Raw genomic sequence first — 16645 nt, 5'->3', positions numbered from 1 at the left:
AGAAGAAAAGCAACAAAACTGATTGTAATAATTATTGAGGCATTTCTCTTCCGTCAACATTAAAAAAATCCTTTTAAACATTCTATTAGAAAGATTACCTCCATACGCAGATGAAATTATTGGAGATTATCTGAGCGGATTTAGGTAAAATCGATCAACTATGGACCAGATATTTACCATTCGACTACTACTTGAAAAGAAATGGGAATACAATATCCTGGCACATCAGTTATTGACTTTAGACTCGGGTAGGAGGGAAACATTGAACAACATGCTTACAGAATTTGGAATGCCGAAAAAGTTAGATTAATTAGGATATGTTTAAATGAATCCCAAAGTAAAGTTAAAGTAGAAAAATTCTTGTTCACGTGCTTTCAGGTTGAGAATGACCTAAAACAAGGAGATGCGTTGTCGCCATTATTATTTAACTTTGTTTTGGAGAACACTATAAGAAAAATCAAAGACAGCAATCATTTCCTAGAGCTGAATTGTATTTACCAGGTTATGGCGTATGCTGATGATGTAAATTTTATAGGGGATGTTAGAACAATAGAAAGGAATGCAGATATCTTAATTAACGCTTGCAGGGATATGGGCTTAGAAGTAAATATAGAGAAAACTAAATATATGGAAGTTTGTCGGGATCGTAATACTGCATTTTATGGATGCGTTAAAATACCAGATAATGTTTACTTTCGACAAAATGGACACTTTCAAATATCTAGAATCATTATTAACAGACCAAAACCATAATCACTTAGAAATTTGATGTCAACTGAAAGCAGGGATTTTGTGTTATTATTCAGTTAAAAATCTTTTGTTGTCGCGAATTCTGTTGAGGAAATTGCAGCTTAAAATATAAAATGATAATCATGCCTGTTGTCTGCAAGGTTGCGAAACATGGTCACTGACTCTGAGGGAAAATCGCAGACTGAAAGTATTTGAAAACAAGATTCGGACTCCAAGAGGAACGGGAATGAGGAATGGCGGAAACTTCATAACGAGGAAGTGCATAATTTATACGTTTACCAAACATTGTTAGGGTCGTCAAGTCTAGAATTCTCAAATGGGCAGGCCATGTAGCTAGAACGGAAGAAAATAGAAAAGCTTTCAAAGTTCTGACTGGAAATTCAAATAGGAAAACGACCATTAGGAAGACCGAGGCGCAGATGGGAGGACAATATTAAAATGGTTCTCGCAAAAATTAGAATATAAAGTAGAGACTGAGTCCAGTTGGCTAAGAACGGAAATCAATGGAGAGCTTTTGTAAACGTGGCACTGACCTCCAGTGTCCATAGGCAATAGAGCTACATTAAGTTGTTCATATATTTATCTTCTTTTTATTCGACAGAAATGCTGCTAATAGGAACTAAAAAGTTTTTCTCTAGTAAAGAGGATTTCGATTCAAGGTTTTCACAAATTAGCTATTGACGTTAATACTAAAACAAATTTGGTGGTGATTTTGATACAAAATGGCACGCATACTGTCTTTCAAAGTCTGTGCCTAAGGTTATATATATATATATATATATATATATATATATATATATATATATGTATTCCCGTTTGTATGGGCGCCCTTTTAGTAGACTTGTCCACCGCCCTCATTAGTATCCCAGCACGGGCCTGGTAGGTACAGACTTGTATTCTTAAGTATGTACTTGTTGAGTCTTACTATTGTTCCACAATTATATTTCTGTAACATTCCAGGCTGAACCTTGCAAATCTGTCGAGTACGCAATGAAGGAATGTCCAAATGGAATGTATTCTGAGATCAAGTATGATGGGGAAAGGGTACAAGTTCACAAGCGAGGAGATGAGTTTAAATATTTCTCAAGAAATTTGAACCCTGTGATGCCGCATAAGGTAAGTACTTTTTTTTTGGAATTCATTCTAGTGTCTCCACACAATAATTATTTTTTTATTGATAGTGCTTTTAGTATCATGTCATTCTCCACTGTAAAATATTTGATGTCAGGATTAAAATAAAAGTAGTGTTGTGACATTCTGTCATTAAGCGTGCGAATTAAGGAGCTTAGTAAGGCTTTTACCAATTTTCCCAAATTCCCAGGTAACTGAAACTTATAAATTTTTAGGATTAAAAATAGACTCTAAGTTAACATGGGATGAACATGTGAATGATTTGTTGAGGAAACTAAGCGCGTAAACTTAGTAAGATTCTAACTACGGAAACATTAAAAACAACTTATTTCAGCTTGATTCAGTCAATGTTATCGTACGGAATCATTCTTGTACTGTAATACTTGCCATGTGACAAAAATATTTTCAATGCGGAAGAAAGTATACGAATAACGTTTTCAGTTTCGTTTCATACACCAAGTAGACCCCTGTTTCAGAAACTAAAAATATTATCATTGCCGTGTATATATGTACAGTACATTCTCGAAACATCATTCATACATATGAATAGTAGAAACTTCCAACTCAATTCGGACCTACACCAATACAACACTAGAACAACCAATCATATTCATATACAAAATTTCCGTTTCACAAAAACTCAAAATTCCTTACTCCACATAGGAATAAAACTATATAATAAATTGCCAAATTGTGTCTAACAAATTCCAAACTTACAGTTTAAAAGACACCTCAAGTTGTTTGTTACATAAATATCTTTTCTATAGTTTAGAGGAATACCTTCATTTACTTGTATGTAGAAACATATGTAACAAGGTACAATTATTTTATGTAAATACACTTCTAGTTTTAGTATTATTGTTACGCATATATTTTGATATAATATTTATACTATTAATTCTTGTACTGTAATAATGTATATCTTGTGCGAAGCCATGAACCCAGAGTTATTTAGGCGGAAAATGAAATTAATTAATTAAGGAGCTAAAAAGAAATTTAAAAAATATATTTTGGAACAATGCAAGGAACAATGAAAAATTAAATAGTTAGCAGTAGTAGTATTTTAAGCTTGTTTATTATTATTTTCGAACAGTATGTTGGAAACTGTAATGTTACAGGAAGAAAATATTAGAAATAATATACACTCATGTCCAAAATTGTCGCATGTCTATAAATATGTTGTAGAAATATTATTTGGTAACGAATTCGCACAGTATTTCTTATAATGTTAGTATGTGTATAATCGGCAAGGAAATGTATGTGGCAAATTTCATATCAAATAAGAACGATAAAACGAAAATAAAACTTTCTTGTCCATTTAGCAACATTTTGTTTTACTCATTCTAATTTTCGTTTCTATAATTCTTTTCCTATGAAATTTACCACAAATATACATTTCCCGATTATACATATAGTATCAGTATTAAAAGTACCCTACAAAATCATTATCAAATTATATTTTTACAAGAAGACAGTTGTAGAGATGTGACAATCATTTTGGACATGAGTAAAAGAAGTCCTGCTAGTACATGCCAGTTAAAAGAAAAATTTGTTACTCTTTATAAGCAATTATTTTATTGTCATATAATTAGATTCCATAGAAGCTGTGTAGGCCCTATATACCGGGTGCGTCAGAAAAATGTATACACAGTTTGATGTGTAATAGAAGATTTATTCTACAAGGTTAAATTCCTGGTAAAAGTAAGGCTACGGTCAAAGAAGAAAATAAGTATACTTTCTGGATAAACTGAATCTTTTAAGTGATATTTAAAATAAATGTACGAAATGGTGCCCTTCAGTATCGATATGTTTCTGAGTATTCGTCATGACTGCTTCCGTACTTCGCTCCAAAGTGTTTAACGGCATTTCTGTGCATACCGTTTGAACTTCATACGAAAGCATGCCAGCTTACGTGGTTTACGACAGTACACCTAATCTTGAACTATGCCTTGTAAGAGTAATTCGAGCAGTGTAAAGTCTGGAGAGCGTGCAGGAAACTCGATTGGTCCGTTGAGTCCTATCCACTGGCCTGGTACATTTTGATCAACATATGCTCGCACATACTTATGATAGTGCGGTGAGACGTCATGTTTATTATCATTATATTTTGTTACCTAGAACAGGATTTCCTCCAATTACAATAGGTGTACATGACATCATTTATACATTTCAATTAAAAGAGAAGAACGAAATTTAATATATATATATATATATATATATATATATATATATATATATATATATATATATATATATATATATATATATATATATATAAGTGTTCATAACAAAATATTAATTTCCATTGTTAGAAAACATAATATATACAAACATATAAACTTCGATATTTATTTCACCATATTCCAGTAAATATGGACAGTAAAATGTAGTAACAAGTCCTGTTACACTTGTCATAGTAACAACTCCTGCCATATAAACTATTTAACTTCTTTACCTATATAATACACAGTACATTTATGAATTCATATACGTAATAGATAAATAAAATTGGGTATGAAATTAACAATACCATCAGGAATTAGTTTGGATTGAAATTCCCTTAATCATAAATAAATACGTGGTGAAATTTTGTATATCCGAATTGCTTTGAATCATTTTGTTGCGCTTTTTGCTAAGTCTTATGGGAGTTTAGATGCAAATTAGTGCACAATGTATCATAATAACAAGGTAACCTAACGTGCAAAGAGTTTTTTCTAACATTAAAGCCAAGTGAACCCAAAATGTCAGAATTATATGTAATGCCAGCAAGGGGCGCCCATCTTGTTGTTTCCAAGGGGGGCAAGTATAAGCGACGTTTCAAATATAGTTTCCAATTTTGCTACAACTAATGTAAAAATTCTATTGGGTTTTCGATATTCCGAAGTACAATTTCTTCTACGAGGGGGCCAGCGCCCCACATAGCCCCCTGATGGGCGCCCTTGAATGCCAATAACAGTTTTATAGTGAAATATACGTTGTCCTATTTTTCTTCTAATTTATAATGAAAAAAAACACCAAACTCATCAAATAAAGACTTACAGGAAATCCTTTCCTGCTAAAAAGAGAGATTTTACTTTTCATAGCAAAAATAACGGAAAAAATATTTTGTACCCGTTCAATCTTATCAACCTTATTTCTATTATTTTAAAACTATACTAAATTAGCATATTCTAACTTGCTTCTAATAATATTGTTAAATATATTAACCATAGCATATGTATTTTTCCTACTCTTTTCATTTTTGATTAAAAATTTAAGTAATTTTAAAATTTTATTAGACGTCTTGTCTATATGGGCTTGAAAAGGTTATTTACTGACAACCGTCACTCCCAGATCTTTTACAACCTATTTCTGTTTAATTGGTAATTGTACCAGAATGTGTTCTTTTCCTTGAGAAGGGTACAACGTAACATTTATAATTTATTTACAATAATTAGCAAATTATTACCCGAACTCCATTTGTGTACCATTGATGGATCCAATTTTAAGTCATCACAGTTAGTGATTATTTTTGGATCAAAAAATCCACTATATTTCAGGCAAAAAATTTCTTATAGGCCTTATAGTCAAAGCCAAACTACCACTTAACTCAGTATGTGTTTATTCCGTTAAAAAAAATGAAAACGAAAACTCGATTTAGGTGCAGTTCAAAAATTTTATTGCCCTGACCAAAAAAATCTAATACATTTCAATAAAAATTTTCGTGTACACCTTATATCTGAAGAACTACACATAATGTAGAAAAAAACAAACTATCACTTAACTCAGCATGATGTGCATATTCCGTAAAAAAAAATTACGAAAACTCGATGTAACTTTGTGGCCCCTGATCCAAAAATTTCCAATATATTTCAATAATAAATTTCATTATAGCCTTATATCTGAAGAACTAGATATAGTATAGCCAAACCCAAACTAACACTTAACTCAGTATGATGTGCTTATTCCGAAAAAAAAAATACGAAAGCTCGATTTAGGGTCCGTTCAAGAATTTGGTGGGCCTTGATAAAAAAAATGCATTTCAATCAAAAGTGTTCTTTTACGCCTTATATCTGAAGAACTACATACAGTGTAGCCAAACTCAAATTTGAAAGAAAACTTAAAAAAAAAAATAAAGTAAACGAACGAAAACCGCTAATGTAGAGGAGAGGAGTCGCTAAAATTAATTCTCTTTTAACGAGGGCGATTACTAAACAACACCTACTAATTGAAATCTTGATTATTTTCCAATAAAGTAAATTTCAATAAACTTTCTTGTTATTGTTAATTATCCCATATCGGACTCCCGAAGAAAACTCATCGAAACAACTTATTGACCGTGCCAATAGCGACTACTCTCAGTCATGACTCCGTTTTCTTTCATTCAGAAATAGAAAAGAAAGAGAAGAAAGTAGAAGGGTAAAAGAAGGAGGTAGAAAAAGAAGAAAGAAAAAGAAATAGGGTATTTTAATAAGAAACAGATTACTGGATAATTCCGGAAATATAGTAAGAAGTCGAGAAAGTCCTCGAAAGATGAATCATTCTAAATGTTATTAACGACTAATCAGTTTTGGAATGCTTCGGAATAGACACATGTTCCCTCATACCACCCAGACCTAGCTCCAGGCACAACGATCGTGGGGTTGCCCAGACCTAGACCCGGAAATGAGAAAAGTGAAATCATTCTTTGTACTGTTATTCTAACCGGTGATTGATAACCATCCAGCATCTGAACTCTGTTCTCTAGGATCGACCACACATATGAATTAGCCAAGAAAGAAAGAAAAAAATCAAACTTATAGACTCAATATAAATTTATGTATCGTATCAATAAGAATTTCAACTTCCTGGAAGAAAGATGTCGTATTTAGGCTCATCCTGCTATTCTTGTTTCACTCCTAGAGCCGATTTAAACCATTAGTAGCGGTCCTTCATGACCTAGGTTATTTACCTTAACACATATATTAACACATGACACATATATTACAGTTGTTAATATGACAAATGATATCACTAAAATTACTTAAATTAAATCTATCATGCATTCACACGCTCACTCACTCAGGACAGTGTATATATGTTTAAAGGAAACCAACTAACTACAAAGATACAAATAGTTTATTACATTCATAGTGAAAAGGAAAAATAATTACAAAGAAAATCTTAAAAGCACAAGTTCTTGGTTATATATTAATAGAGTACATAGTGTTATATTTTAGTAAATTTTATATATTCAATCATATTGACAAATGGAAAGAAAAAAAATAATTACATGTATTATACCTTAGGCATGCTAAAGCAAAATTATGACTTGCGACATACGCAAAGGAGACACTTATTTCACTTTAAAAAAAAATGGACAAAGAGGAAAGAAAGAAAAAAAACTTTTAGGTGTATTAAAACTTATATGAGGCTCTACCTCACATTGAGCAATAAAATATTAATAATTTTGAGCGTTCAAATCACAAATCACGCACTATTCGTAGTGTCCAGAACATTTCGCTCCATTTAACTTAGGTTGTATTTATATATATCTCTATATATATATAACTATTGGTTTACAAAAACCATTCATCGACTATATTTAGTTTGTAACTCTTCGCAGTTTATATCTGCACTCGCACACTGCAATGTTTATACCCATCTAGGGATTTCGAAAAAAAATCACTTTCGCCAGAGGATGTTTCTCCTCTTAGACAGTCCATTTCCAAACTTATTAATTGAATAATTTCAAGTTATTTGTTCAACACTGGGACACGTCATGAAACCTTTCCTTAGGATCACTTTTGTATATATGTATACATGGTTCGGATTTACAACGATCTTCCACAGGTGTACGGAGTGTGATGGTTTAAATTGAGGATAGAAAAAAAAACTGGTCAAGTCACAGGGTACATATGCAGGTGAGAAGGATTCAAGGTGCACTTTCCACAATGGTTTTAGGTTGGTAGTTCAGGGATAATATTCATCATGATGTGGGTTACGTTTAGACCTGCCGTTACTTTTCAATACATGCCATTACATAATTACAGAGGTTATCATTTACATCGATTCAGGAGAAAAGGAAAATTACTTGAGTGCACGGCGGTATTCTTGACAAAATCTACATTGTTATATTTGTCGGAAAACTTACTGGTAAACTATAGCAACCAATACACGTTTGGGGGGGACAGACACGAGCGCTCTTACATATATTCATATAATACATTTAATATCATACTTTTACTTTAAAATCATATTCACATACTAAGTACATATACATTTCGACGTATTCATTTCTCTATATATATATATATATATTTATAATAAATGCGCACACATTTAAATTAATCACCCCAACAATAATTTTGAAAAGGTTGCAAGTACAAGAAAACAAATGACTTCCGACATTACATATGAAAAAGAAAATTGATTTTTTTTACCTGATACCGCGCGTCTATAAATTTCAACTTTTATATAATCAATTCGTTCTTAAATAAAAAAAACTTTGTGAGGCAGGCACGTAACACAGAGCATTCCTAAAGATATAACTAGATAACCTAAAATACAATTTCTGGGCCCAGGTTAACTACAAGGTAAACGAAAACCAAAACAGAAAGGAAAGTGACCAATGGATAAAAAAAAACTTAAGAGGGACGACGGTGAAAGAACGTAATCGAAGTGTCGTCAACTACGAAGTCTTTGTTCATTTCGGCGATAGGTCAAAATGTGATGGAGGACCCAATCACTATCTACTTTATCCATGAATCGTGTCTTGCAACGTCTCAGCTGGTAATTTCAGATCAGAGTTGTACGTTAAATAAATCGTAAGCGACAAGTTCAAAATCGGGGGGGAAGGTTGAAAATTAAAAAAAATCTCGAAGTAAGAAGGAAGAAAGAGACAAGAGAGAGAAAGCGGCGCCAACGAAAGGAGAAAGATTAAAGTACTACTCACTACACAGAAGAGTGATCAAATTTAAATATATAACAACTTATAGCCAAAAATATTCACATATGCCGAAAAAGGGTGGTTTACTTAAATACGTAAACTAGGAGGGAGTCCCTGCTGCCAAGGATGCAAGTTCTGTGTCCATCAGATCCCAATCCCACAAGAATTTGCTTGTAAGATTGAAATCCGATCCCCGTATCCGGCCCAGACCAGCAGGATAAAAGGAAAAGGGGGAAGGGACCAGGTAACTGCGTCCCCAATTTTGAAATCTCTAAGTAAGAGAAAAAAAACATTCGACCCCTCAGAAGAACTAAGAAGGTTCAAGGACAGTAATGAAACTAGAGTAATAGCTAAGATATCCCTAATTAGTGATTTGCCAAAATAAAAAAAATTAAATAAACTGGATTTTGGATCGGTGATTTCTATTGCCAAACTTCACCGATAGCTCCCCTTCGCAGAATGCGCTAAATTCTGAGGCATCGATTAATTTCCATCACTATATAGTTTGGAAACTAAGAAAAGAAAACGAAAATACTCAAGGGGGGAGAGGTTGATGCCCGGGTACGGGATAATAAATTTCAATAATTAATTATTTTGATTCTGTAACCCTGTCAGAGCTGTCGCCTCCATGAACATTGTAAGCTAGCCCGAGTAGGTAACGTAAAGAAAAAAAATCTCACGGAGCAGGATATTCTATTTTAAAACCGACCAGAAAATATAATTCACTACAGCCCCGTTCTATAGCTACTATTGTCTTTTCATAATTTATTATTCAATATGTCTAGTCAGCGATTATATGATGCTACCTATTCTATCAGATGGTATTACTATGGTTGATTATTATTATAACACATTAAACTACAAAGTATTACCGTAGTCCGACTATATATCGCCCTCCGGTCCGCGTGATATTATGGTGCAGGGGTCAGAACCTGAGATGTTTGTAGCTACACGTATCTATTCAATATCTATATATCAACACGCGGCGAAGTATTCACTGGGCTACTATACATTTAACTATATGGGTGTCCTATCTTCTATATTCATTTACTACAATATTCATATACTTTCATATTCATATTCATATTAATATTCATATAATATTCATATCATCATTCTTTTCATTTACTACGACGCTATATTTTACAAACACCCTGTCTCCTCTATCTACGCCCAGCCTATATACACATTTCATCATAACACTTTAAAATCTATAGTCACTACAAACATTTCCCATTCCGATCACCGCACGACAACCTCACTCGAACTCAAGACTCTTTCACCACACACACAATACTATGTAATACCTGGTAGCTTTATTAAGAACGAAAAAAAAATCCTACGTATGTTCACTGAAAATAGAATTATCCGCGATAATATTTCATGTTTACGAAATTTCTGCAGCAACAATGAAATTCTGCAGCCACGAAGAAAAATGAACATTTAATATAATTTCAAAGCGAAGAACTAGCATCATATCGCCCGACTTCTGTTAAGAAATTACATATTGTTTATTTACTTAAATATTTCAATTTCTAGACTAAGCAGAATGTTGTAATTTTCAGGATATATTAATTTTAGGTCACTTGACCTAACTGTACATACATATGGGCTGTGAATTATACCTTCTAGGTTTTATTTCGAAAAGAAAGGTCAATTTCATGGAAACTAAATCACTAAGAACATCGACATGAGAATGACGGTTAGTACTGACTTTCGACACTAGAGGCTAGCGACGATATAATCAACCCTTGAACAACTGAATGTGACCTTGTACACGGAATTATTGTACTATATTACGTTCACTTTTAAATATTGTGTATGAGTTCATTTAATGACGGAATAATAAAAATTTTATTGCATAGTAAATACTACACTGTCCATATTTAATTATCTCACATACTCTTTCATCACTTAACTACCACAATTACTACTACTAGAAAATGTTTACTACATTACAAATATACACATACATGCCACATCCATATTACACACTACATTAATACATGTTATACTAATAAATATACACAGAAAACATTCAGATTTTACCATTTTAAATCGGCTCGAAAGGAAAGGGAAAGAAAGGAACAGGGCCAACTGGCCCTTGTATTCATTAAATCACATTCTTAAACTGTTTAGTCAATGCCCCCGAGGGGACATATCGAAGTGTTGACTAACAATAGGACCCCTGCCCTGAAGGGGCAGGAACCCGGAACAAACTACATGTTCAACTCATCCCGCTGGAAGCCGTACTCCCAATTTGGGAGTCAGATAGGAGCCCTTACTGTAAATTTACAAGTGCATTATTCTACCTATCTTAACTACAACGAAATTAAATACCGCCATGTATGTTAAAAAAAAGAATCACTCGCTACCTACATAAACAAATCTATATATGGACAGGTCTTATAACCCTCAATTAGCAGGAAAATTGAAAGGTGAAAATATTAGGGGAAAACACTGATCTTCAGAACCGGTTTCAGGAAAAGAAAAACGGAAATCACACTACTTCTGAATCCTGTCCATAGCGATCTGTAGATGAAATGATGGCGTCACTATATTGCACTTACTATTTCAGCTTTTTAGTCCAGGTTTTTACTATGAAATTTAATAGTTCATGGCTCCTCGAGACCTCCAGTGATTTTACATGTTAATAAAATCCCAAATGTTACCTTGTTTGCAGCTTTTCTACCTCATTTCTAGTTTTCTGAGCTGGGAAGATCTGGAGCTGGCGTCTTCAGTGAAATTCTTGCAGGGAATGGAATAATCGCGCCCTAATATCATAGCGTGGGTTTATCCTCCAATCAAAACAAAGCATTTTGGCGGTGGGGCTTTGAAACGAATAAAATTTGGTAAAATCTGGATTAAACTAGATTTTAGAAGGACCTAGGTATCTAAAAGAGAGGTGAAGGGTGGTCCTGAAAATTCTGTCGAATTTTAGATTGGTTATTTGATCTGAAACGTTCCGTCCAATAGTGGACCTATGTTTTCAGATAGCACTGACACCGTAAGAATTGTAATAATCCATTTACACATCCATATACAAGACTTATAACTAATTTAAAATATAAATAAAGGTATTGACTCCCAAAACTATAATTCCTAATAATTACAGTTTTCCATGTTAATTTGAAATAGAATAACAAACAAAATTACGAATTATATGAACAGCCAGAATTTTTTTGTTAAACGTCAAGTACAGTCGGTGCAAAAAATTTCGGGCACCCTCCTATTAAAAACATAATCTCATTAGACTGTAATGGGATATTACAAATTATCACCTAACTCAGTATATTATGCTTATTCCGTAAAAAAAAAAATACGAAAATTGAATTTAGGGGCCGTTCAAAAATTTTGTGGCCCCTAATAAAAAAACTATTTATTGGCCAAGACCGCAATCTTTTGATCCATTTTTTGGTTCATTCCTAAAATCCTTGGCCAATATTGCAATCTTTCGATGTATTCTTTGGATCATTCCTAAAATTCATTGCCAAGATCGCAATCTTTCAATGCATTTTTTTCGATCATTCCTAAAATTCTTCGCCAAGATCGCAATCTTTCGATGCATTTTTTGATCATCCCTAAAATTCTTGGCTAACATCGCAATCTTTCGATGCATTTTTTGAATCATTACTAAAATTCTTTGCGAAGATCAGAATCCTTTGATCCATTATTTGATCATTCTTAAAATTCCTGACTAAGATCACAATCTTTCGATACATTTTTTGGATCATTCCTAAAATTCTTGATTAAGATCGCAATCTTTCGACGCATTTTTTGATCATTCCTAAAATTCTTGGCCAATATTGCAATCTTTCGATGAATTTTGCGATTATTCCTAAAATTCTTTGCCAAGATCGCAATCTTTCGACGCATTTTTTCGACCATTCCTAAAATTCTTTCCCAAGATCGCAATCTTTCAATGCATTTTTGATTATTCCTCAAATTCTTTGCCAAGATCGCAATCTTTCGATGCATTTGTTGGATCATTCCTAAAATTCTTTGCCAAGATCGCAATCTTTTGATCCATGTTTTGGTTCATTCTTAAAATTATTGACTACGATCACAATCTTTCGATGCATTTTTCGATCATTCCTAAAATTCTTTGCCAAGATCGCAGTCTTTTGATGTATTTTTCGATCATTCCTAAAATTCTTTGCCAAGATCACAATCTTTCGATGCGTTTTTTTTTTTTTTTTTTTTTTGTCATTAGTAAAATTCTTGTTACTTCCTACATACTTTACCATCATCAGCAAACAATTAACACTTGATGTCAAAGAATTTTCTATAATCACTATTCTCCCCAAGTACCCTGCGCCACATTCGGTTTAAGGTAGAACGGAATGATAAATATCGCCCCCTCTGAGGATAGAACTTAGGTCGTCTGTTGCCAAGCAGACGCCATACTAACTACGCTGCTCTCTGATCATTAAAAAATACTTAATTGAAGTAATATCACTATTTTTAGTATATTTTAAATTTTTCTTTTAGAATAAATCTTTTATGTTAATGTAATATTAAGTATTCTTCTAATGATTTGTGTTCCGTTATATTTCAGGTTTCTCCTTTTAAAGATTACATTCCTAAAGCTTTTCCTTATGCAGAAGATTTGGTGTTGGACTGTGAAGTGTTACTGATTGACACGAAAACACACATTCCTCTTCCATTTGGGACGTTAGGTAAACATAAGGTAAGTATTCAAAGTAATAAAAGAAGAAGAAAAGTCTGAGCTTGTACATAATCGCTTCCATAGGATTCAAATTAGCACGGGATTTTGATTCATTTCATATTTCTTTGACTCGTCTGAATCTAAACAAAGTTAATTGAAGTAAAAATTGCATCAATGTACAGAGTGGTCCGAAAGTGGACTATAGTTTCAACAGTATAATGTTAGTTATGGTATAAGGTTTGTACACAGTTACCTTAAAGTCTTAAGAGTCATAAACATTAGTATGATCATGATTCATGTCGTAACACAGCTGAATTCTGCGCCAAGTTCTCACAGATGTTTTGCGGAGATACTCCGGAGTCACGAGGGTGAAGGCGTGTTCCACAGCTTCTCGTAATTCCTGCGTTGTGTGATATCGAGTGTTTCTCACTTGTTGCTTTATGAAACCCCAGAGAGCATTGTCTGGTGTCGTCAGATCGGGACTTGTTAGAGGTCAGGTAAAGGGAGCTGGTGAAGATGAACAACCTCTTACAATCCAGCGACCAGAAAACGTCTAATTTAAGTAATTGCGCGCGTGAATCGCAAAGTGCGCTGGTGCTTCATCCTGCTGTATCACAACAGTGTCTTTGATACCATTTTCTTTCAGTTGAGGCACCAAGAACTCATTAAGCATCTCCAGGTAAAAATGTGCATTAATATTGTCTTCGAAGAAGTAAAGCCCAAAAATTTGTGTTGCATTCATTCCAGCCCACACCATCACGTGTGGTGGGTTTCTGTCCATCTCTGTAAAATCGGGGTTTTTCCTTACACCACATTACAACGTTCCGAGAATGCATACTCCTGTAGATAGCATACTCGTCTATGAAGAGGACTGCGCCACGGGATCGTTTGGAAGGGAATGCCTTAAGGAGAGTTCTATGTACCTCTTTCCGCGCATCCATGTCGGCGTCACTCAGTTCACTCACATGCATTGGACAGTAAACCTTCAATTTTAGTCCTTCTTTCATGTGCCTTATTATGTGGTCCGAGTAATACCAAGATCTGAAGACCTTACGTGTTGATTTTGAAGGCAACTGCTGCACTGATGCTTCCACTTCACGGCACGTTTCCCTCCGTTTTATCGGTCGACCGCCTTGGGGAAAGTCTTTCACACTGAATGTAGCAAATGCACGTTTTTCCCACCCCAACATTGTTGCTTTTCTTGGTGAATTAAAACCAAAGCGGTCTATAAATTTCGCTTTAACACTTTCCATGGTGTCACCTATGTAACGCCTTTCGTGAAGCTAAATCGCAACAACTAATCTTTGTTCAATGCTATATGGATTTCGATCACACATTGTTGATTACCCCAACTTCTCTACAAATAACAGTTACCAAGCAGAAAACAGCAGAAAACAAATGAATATGGAGAGCAATGTTGCCAGACAATGTCAAGCAATGTTACCAAATAAATGTAGGTAAAATCTAAAACCGTCAGAAAACACCAATTAGGGGTACGCCCACTTCCGGACCACACTCTAGTTCTGTCAACTACCGTAGAAACTTATTCCATGACGTAAGTCTGTAATTCTGGAGCAAATCGGGTTTACAAAGGCATCCTAAGAATTGGCTTGAACGTATAGTCTTGAGCAAAGTTGCCTTGATACCGAAAAACATGGAATTTATCATGTGAGAAGTCTGACAAGTATAATAGATAAGGTAGAATTTCCTATCCCAAAGCATGTGAACTCGGTAGCATCATTTGGACCCTTCCTGTTGAACAAGGAGTTGCAATTTTATTTTAACCTCTTAATTTCCTGCCAATATGCTTTGTCCATGGTGGATAAACCCGAATTGAGGAAACTGTAGTGGATCACTGCGAATACGAATCACCTGATAGTGACCATGAACTGATTTAATTGCAATGTCAGCTTTAGAAAGGTAATAAGAGCAAAAGTGTAAATCACAAATCTACAAACCGACGCCTTTGTTGTATAAGATCCATTTCTCATCCTCTGTTTCAATATAATCGGGAAATTGTTCATTTTGGTGAGCACATGCATCAAAATGGAGCGGAACTCAAAACATATATTTCTTTGGCTCTGGGTCAATTCGTGTGACATTCGTTTCTTTATAAGTTTCACCTTTCCTAGTTTTTTACAAATGGCCTCCCCCAGCGTGTGTGCCTTTGAAGCGCGTAGTTCTGGATTCGATTCCTGGGGAGAAAGCACAAATGATTTAATTTCACGATCATTAACTTTAATCAATCATTCTTTTCTTTTAACCTAAAAGGCCATACCCTGGACGTTAAACTGAACTTTCGCTTTCATTTTTGCCATGCAGCGATCAAACAAATGAAAATAAGCTTTTCGTGTCGTTTTCTGCAAATACGTTCCAGTGATCGACTTCAATTCAGTTCTACCTGTGAATTCGTCCACACCAGCTTAAATCGACATTTCGTTAATGTTTCCAGCTGCTTTTGACACTTCTGCGGGCGAGTTCAGATTCGTACAAGATTCGTAGAAATCGTGTTTCGACATTTTATGTGTTCAGACCTGAAAATAGATGACAATACCGCCGGAAAGGACACAATATGAGCATTCATATGATACATAACTAGGTATATAGGCAATACTTAATAAACAAAATACAATCTGGCATATCTTGTTAAGGTTACTTAACAACTATCTTTTATTTGCTCTGGCAATAATCATGTTGTTATATTCCTGGAAAAACTTCGGCAAACCAATCCTATTACTTTCGATAGCTCAAAGGCAATAGAATTAGTTCCTGAAACTATTCTAGAAATACAGGGTTTTATATAAATGTATCGCAATATTTTGGACACAGATTCCTTACATCAAAATGAGAATTAAAAAGTTCAAATAGACCTGTACTCAAAAGTGGATAGTTTCGGAGTTTTTGATAGGTGATTTCTGACATCAAGATAAGACTAAAAGTATAAAGCAATCTGGGTGCCCAAATGCTTCCTTTCGGCGTTATAGTCTGCTGAAAACATGAAAATGTGAAGTTTAGAGGTCCATAGTTTCAAAACTATGGGATCTACCATAGTCAGGTCACGACTTTACTTAATAACTAATATGTGCGTTTTCCAAAAATATATGTTTCAGAATCCTATGGTACTCACACAACAATTTTTATAGAATCAGTTTGGCTAAGGGCATATAATTTGAAGTACTCACCAACTA

General features: G+C 34.1%; 1 protein-coding gene across 1 annotated transcript in view; it reads left to right on the top strand.

Annotated features, from left to right (window-relative positions):
* Positions 1-16645, top strand: part of LOC145671726 (DNA ligase 3-like) — a 211060-nt gene that overhangs the window by 34702 nt on the left and 159713 nt on the right. The window contains exons 8-9 of the mRNA XM_081740930.1: positions 1711-1866; positions 13347-13478. Of these exons, the coding sequence (XP_081597056.1) occupies positions 1711-1866; positions 13347-13478 (288 nt within the window). The remainder of the gene's footprint in view (positions 1-1710; positions 1867-13346; positions 13479-16645) is intronic.

This window comes from Thermobia domestica, chromosome 15, assembly GCF_964235325.1.
Source record: "Thermobia domestica chromosome 15, izTheDome1.hap1.1, whole genome shotgun sequence".
Lineage (NCBI taxonomy): Eukaryota > Metazoa > Arthropoda > Insecta > Zygentoma > Lepismatidae > Thermobia > Thermobia domestica.
The sequence above is the reverse complement of the archived record's forward strand: the minus strand, read 5'-3'. Positions and strand labels throughout refer to the sequence as shown.